We start from the raw sequence: 6,561 nt of genomic DNA, 5'->3' as shown, positions 1-6,561 counted from the left end.
TTATTCCCAAAGCTATTAACCTGTTGGTTAATCGATTGTAAATTTTACTTTATTTTCTTTCTTTCTCATCATACACGTACAGTACGCGTCTTATTTGTTATTGGTTTCATGTTGTGTTAAATGGATTGTGTTGTGTCTTTTACGTGCCTGCAAAGCAATTTTCCCATCTGGGACAGTTAAAGGAAGGAAGATTGTGAAAGTGCCCATTGTCCTCGTGGTCAGGGGTTGAAAATGAAGGATGGTTAAAATTACAGAGTACAGCAAGTGTGAAAGGTGACAGTGTGTCCCTTTCTTTGATTCCTGTGGGTAGATTCAGCAGGTCCAGTGGTTATCGAGCACATGATCATGCAGTGTTGCTAAGAAACGTTTTTCATGTTCGTCATTTGGGTTAGTTCTGTTCTTTGTACACCCCCAGACTGGTCGGTCAGTCTGTCTGAGAGAGCCTGAGCCAAAACAGAGCATAGTTCTTTATCCATAAAACTGAGTCAGCCAGACAGTGGAAGCCCATATGAATAGATCTATTATAAAATATGGGAGTTGGTCAAGTCTGAAGGAGAAAAGAAAAGGATTACGAAAAGGGATCAACAAACACATGAGTCAGCCCACTGTAAAGCACTTAAAGGTAGAATCTCCACTGCCTGGAATCCCCCATATGCAGGTAAGTCTGACGTCACATCTCATGCCAGAGTTTTCCACAGCCTGGGGGCAGTGGGGGTGGTCGCCTGTGTTTTTAGCTTCAGGAGTAAGACACAAACACAGCCTACCAGCGTGGGTGAGGCTTGTCTGGTCGTGCCCAGACAGGATGAATGTGCTTGCATCGTGTCAAACCCAACTGTTTGGGTTTTTTTTATTGCACGTGCTCTTTGCACAGATTCTAGATTTTGAGTACAATATATTAAATCACGCGTATCCTCAGACATTTACAATGCATATGGTAAGGGTTCAGCATATTATTCAATTAAAAGTATTGAAAATCAGTTTTTAATCACTTGTGCAGTCCCTCAGAACTCCCTGCCAAGCATGATTTCTTTATATAGTGTTATAATATGCGTCAAACTGGGAAACTAGTACTGCAGTCCGCATGGACCAAGCAGATACAATCCCGGGCGTAACAGAATGTCATTCTCTGACAGCACCGAGCAGAGCTGTGTGGAAAGCTGCAGAAGCACGGAAGTTTATTTAACAGGTGTTGGCAATGGAAGGATTACCTGGGCAGGGCTGTACTGTTGTGGGAGATGGACATGGGTCCAATCAAATGGAAAAGCTATATTGCCCTCCTATGTACTGTATTACTTGGGTCACTTGTAACATAATTTACAAAAGAGCTAAAGAATATAGAGAGGTAACATACAGGAGATACACAGTGTATACTGGTAGTTGAAATGATCAAATCAGAACAGTTCAAAATACTTTATTCATCCCCAAGGAGGTAATTTAAGCAGCAAGCAGTGCAACATTCGCCACACACCAAATAAAATAACGTTACTGAGAAAAAAAGAGCTTCAGCCTACACACTGGTCTCATTGTGGACACAGTTCAATGTGAGGAGCTTGTGGGGCTGAGTGATCCTGTTAGAGTCACACTGGTATAAGATAGAGTACCACAACTCTGCAGGCTGCAATAGCATTCCAGGGATTAACATACCTTTCCTTTATAACAAAAAGAACATGCACTAAGAGGGGTGTATTTAAATTTTTTTATTGTATAAAAATACAAGGCAAATAAAAAACATATAACAATTTTGCTTGAAGCCATGAAAAACAATAAAAAATATCAAAAGGAATCAATAATTTACCATTGAAATAAAATAAAAGTAATCATTTACCAGGTAGTTGTATACTTTGCTTAATCAATCATTATGTAAATATGGAAACATCTGGTGTTTTATGAAATAAAATAACCAGAAAACATCAAAGAGCATCTACTGTATAATAATTTAACATAACCAAATAAATACATTCACTTAAAATATCCTTGAATTGACATGTTTTTAAAAATAAATCCTAAATCCTTCTGATGATTTCTTAATTTAAAAGATACGTTTCACATGACTTGGTAATTGGTCTAACAGCCCAGAAAGTAGTTGGTGTACAAAACACGAAGAGCCCTTCTCGTATAGCTGTACTCCATCATGTATTGTCCATTGAAGAGGTACGTAAAACCTGCAAAATAGGAATTGCCATAAGTTAAACAAATACAATGGATTATAAGTGTGACCAATGACAGCTGTGTTAGTGAATACACACCAATAGCAAAATCACGCAGACATTAAATATCCTTGTAGAAAACTATTTCGGAATTTGGAAATATCTTATATGAGATGTCTTGAACAGATCAGGCAAAAATGTGCTTTATTGGGGAAGATTATTGGTATAGCCCCAATTTTTTTTATTCTTAAAAGTAAGTGAAGTAGTAAAAATAATTCTAATTGAATTACTTTTCTTTTCAATGTTTGTTGTTTTACATTAAACATAGTAACCGTTTTTGACTTAACTTATGTCACATGTTCGTTGTTTGTAGTCAAAAAGACACCTGTCAAAATGACTGTTCTGTAAGTGATTTCTTCCTACTTGTCAGGGAAGACACATACCTCTGTCTTGTAAGGCTGCATCAACTTTATTGCCAATTCCAGGGAAGACGTCCTTAATGGATTTTGGGAAGCCTTGGTCCACCTTCCTGGTGGCCTCATCATAGCTGTGACCACAGACAGAGATCAACAGGTGAGAAAGGATCTAGCAGCAGGACTCAGAGCATCTGGTTCAGAGGTTCTGATGTTTGACATTAAAAGGTCTACCTGTAGATCTGGTTGCCAGTGAAGAAGAGGGCTTTGCGAGACTGTTCATCGTAAACAGCAGCATCGATCTTGGTCACACTCCGTGGGAGGCCCAGAGTGGTAATGCTTTTGGGGTATCCCTGGACAATGTCATATCCAAACAGAGCCCACACCTGGTTTCCTGCGGAAAATCACAGATGAGCATCTTCATTCATATCTTTCCTTACCTTTATATGGTATAGTATGATATCATATACAGTATGTGATGTAGACATTAATTATTGCAATTTGGATCATATGAGGTACCCTGTAACATCTTCTCTGATGCCCGGTTAAGACTGCATGGTCACAGCTGTCTGGTGCACTTCACTTCACAGACAGAACATACTGACCTTTAAAGAGATACACCCTGTCACTTTCCAGGCTCTCGTAGGCTGCGTCGATGTTGTCAGGAAGCTCAGGCCAGAAGTACTTGATTCTGTGTTGCTCCACTTGGGATGACTGGCTGAAACTGCGCCAAAAGAAACTAAAGAGAAAGACACACTTTTAGTCAGGTGTCTGCTTTGTTGCCAAACAGGAAAACTGCTTTAAATTTCTTTTGAAAACCCTTTCAAACCGTATTTTAGTAAAGCCAAGTCTAATTTCCTGATTTAATATAGTGTAGAAATCCTGTTGTATCACATTCAACTTTGAGGGGATCTGCAGAAGTGCTCTGTTCTTCTTTATCCTTAACCCTGCAAGAAACAGGACGTGGTGTATTCCTGCCATTAAAGGGGCTGTAAACACAGAAACACCCAGAGCCTGTTTCCTGCGCTGTATAGGAATGTACCTGGTTGTTGTATTTACCTGCCCTTGAAGAGCATCTTCTCTCCTCGCAGGGTTGTGGCGGCGTCTAGGGACAGGCCCGGGTCACAGGCGTTGGGGGTGGTTGGGCCTGGGTTGGGGTCAGGGTTGCCTCCGTCCACATCTGGGTTTGGGCCTGAGGGTCCACCAGATGAACACCAATCAACACGGAGCATGGAAATGTGTCTCTTTAATTCCCTCTAGAAATTATACATTGATTTCTTACCGTAAAGGAACTGTATTCCTTTAATGTCATCCTGAGGGAGGGAGAAGGTGTCGGGATCCACGTAGCTGTAGACGGGGAACATCAGTGCCCCAGGGTCGGTGGAGTGGGACAGGCCCAGAGAGTGGCCAAACTCGTGGGCCGCCACCAGGAACAGGTTGTACCCTGCAGGAGAGATCGTTGTACACTCAGAATGGGTAATGGTGTGTGTTCAGAAGAGAAGTAAGGTTCTATAAAAGGACTTTCTGATCCATCTGAGGTTTTGTTAAGCATCTGAGCAAAATAGGGTCTTTCCTCTCGCAGAAATGCTCGGTTTGGTTCAAATGGCTTTGGGGCATCTGCTAAGCAGATGATATCAATAAACTAACCACTATCAGAGGCCAACAAGGCGATAAGGCATCACAATGTGCTTTCAGACAGCTTTGCTCCCAAGATTGGTCAGAAGGAAATTCCCACACACAACACTCCTCTCAAAAATGGGTCCTCGCCTCTGGCTTCTTACCCATGGATCCGCTGGTGAATGTTTCGTCCTCGTCAAAGTGGGCATCTCCACCGATGCCCTCGCTGGGAGCGAAAGCATGAGCCAAAGTACCGTCTGGTCCATCGAAAGGGTAGTAATCGCCGTGAACTACAGGCGGAAAAGAACAGAGTTCAGCTGTGCCCCAGCCCCGGCCAGGTTCAAGATAAATAGTGAAGCTGTAGCTGGCAGTACTAAAGCTGGAAGCAGACCTTTTTGTTGTAAAATTAGAAAAACGTGCTACTAGGCTAATTAACGTTTCATGCAAAAAAAGAAAAAGATTTCTCCTGATCGAACTTTGGCACAGGTAACGTGTGAGGAGGTTTACCTCCGGCCCCAAAGGAGATCATGATGTCAGCGGTGCCGCTGTAGATCCGGGTGAAGCGCAGAGGGGTGACCTTGGCCCACACTTGGAGAGCTCTCTCTAGGGCTCTGTCCACGTCCTGCACTGCCATGTCCGGCGTGTAGTTCTCAATCCTGCAGGCATTCATTCAGAATCAACCCAAAATGCCCCTTTTCCCCAGAGCATCAGCATTTTTCAAGATTTTTCCTGTTTATATGCCTTTTGTACACACTGCTACCAGAGCAGCTTTAGATGGCATTAACATACTTTAAACAAGTCTATTAAAAAGTTTTAGGAGTGTTAGAAAGAAAAAAACGTATATCCGATTTAAGCTCGGCATTTTTAATACGCCACCTAAAGTCTATTTTGATGTGCAAGTGCATCACACTCTGGGTCGAAATATATTTAATAATGAGGCCCTACAGGGTCACGGTGGCAACACCATGCCGGAGTGGGGAGTCAGTCCACTCATATGCAAAGAGGGGGCAAGACAACGCTGGGACACCTGAGTAGTCTCTCGACCATGGAGGAAGCTTATCTGTATTGTAACTTACCTGTATGTCAGGCTGGTTTTTGGCCACTTGATATTCCCTTGGAATGTGGAGTACTGGGCTACATCAGGGACTCCACAGCGAGGTTTATTCATCATCTGCATTGTGTCCGAGTCCAGGGTTCCGGTCACCTTCAGCCCGAAGAACCTCTGCATCTCTCTCACCTTCTCAGTCATGGGGCTGATCCGGCGTCTCTGGATGGGTCCCTCCGGAGTGGTGAGGTTAAAGAACCTCTTCAGATAGGCCTGCCGAAGAGACGAGGGTCACGTTACAAGCACAGCTCTCGCTGCCTTTTGGCTATGCATTTTTTTTTTAAATGCAGCGTTTGTATCAAATTGGATATTAAAAAATAAGGAAAGTCAGCACTGTGATGTCGAGGAGCAGCAGGTGTCAGGAGAAGAAGCTCGAGAGAGCCAAGCCAGTAAAGGTTTACCTCTGCCACCTCCTCATCGCTCTTCGCGGTGCTGGGAAGCGCTATGGGGAGGGAGCAGGTGGCGGCCGCCAGACCCAGGAGCAGCAATGCGCTGAGAGTCTTCATCGTTCCTCAGGGAGCTGTGGGTTCTTGTGTTCTGCCTCCTGGAACCCTTGTCTCTTTTATAGCCCAAGTGTCTGGACTGTTGTGAAACAGGTTTAGTCATGTTTCTCAAAGTCCAGTGAGTAAACTTCAGGAAGGAAATTTTACACCCTGTTTTGTCATCGATGAGGAAATCATTAAGCAGTTCCCACTATAATTATTGAAAAAATATTTTAATTAAAAATAGATATATAACACGTGTATATAGTTGATGAAGAGTATACATGTGGCACTCTGATATGATGGAAGAGCTTTAAAATTAAAGAAAACTCCAGCAATTTAGTTCAGTCCACCAAAATTCACTCAGGTGTGTTGAAATAAAACAATAAAGGGAAACGTCCACAAAATGTCAGCTCTGCGTATCTTGCAGGGATAAGTCAATGGTGTGAACTGGTGAATTAAAAGCTTCTAAAATGCTCTCCAGGTAAGAGGAGAGAGAGAGTCTTTATTATCCCCAGGGGGCATTTTTTTTTGCAGCAGTAGGCAATCTGAAGAAAATCACAGAAATAAACAATACACAGAAACACACAAGAGAATCCTCTCTTGAGCAGGGTTATTTCACAGGAATAAATTAGTCCTAAGCCTGTTTAATTTTAGAGTGGGAAATCTGTATCTGCATTCTGAGAAGAGTAACTGGAATTCATTAAAGGAGGGAATATGCTTTATTCACTTGTAACTGATGGACATGGGGAGACGCTTCGTTTTCAACACTGTCTCCTGCTGCTGCACAGTCTCCT

The 6,561-nt window shown here is 42.7% G+C and overlaps 1 protein-coding gene across 1 annotated transcript; it reads right to left on the bottom strand.

Annotated features, from left to right (window-relative positions):
* Positions 1-1,684: 1,684 nt before the first annotated feature.
* Positions 1,685-5,834, bottom strand: LOC148657714 (collagenase 3-like). Its single transcript, XM_088638358.1, has 10 exons — positions 5,684-5,834; positions 5,254-5,495; positions 4,685-4,833; positions 4,342-4,467; positions 3,843-4,004; positions 3,620-3,752; positions 3,166-3,299; positions 2,795-2,954; positions 2,591-2,694; positions 1,685-2,162 (listed from the first exon to the last, which is right to left on the bottom strand). The coding sequence occupies exons 1-10, from the start codon at positions 5,786-5,788 to the stop codon at positions 2,065-2,067; spliced, it is 1,413 nt and encodes a 470-aa protein (XP_088494484.1). The 5' UTR covers positions 5,789-5,834; the 3' UTR covers positions 1,685-2,064.
* Positions 5,835-6,561: the final 727 nt, after the last annotated feature.

The sequence above is a fragment of the Lepisosteus platostomus genome, chromosome 7, assembly GCF_059453375.1.
Source record: "Lepisosteus platostomus isolate fLepPlt1 chromosome 7, fLepPlt1.hap1, whole genome shotgun sequence".
Taxonomy (NCBI): domain Eukaryota; kingdom Metazoa; phylum Chordata; class Actinopteri; order Semionotiformes; family Lepisosteidae; genus Lepisosteus; species Lepisosteus platostomus.
The sequence above is the reverse complement of the archived record's forward strand: the minus strand, read 5'-3'. Positions and strand labels throughout refer to the sequence as shown.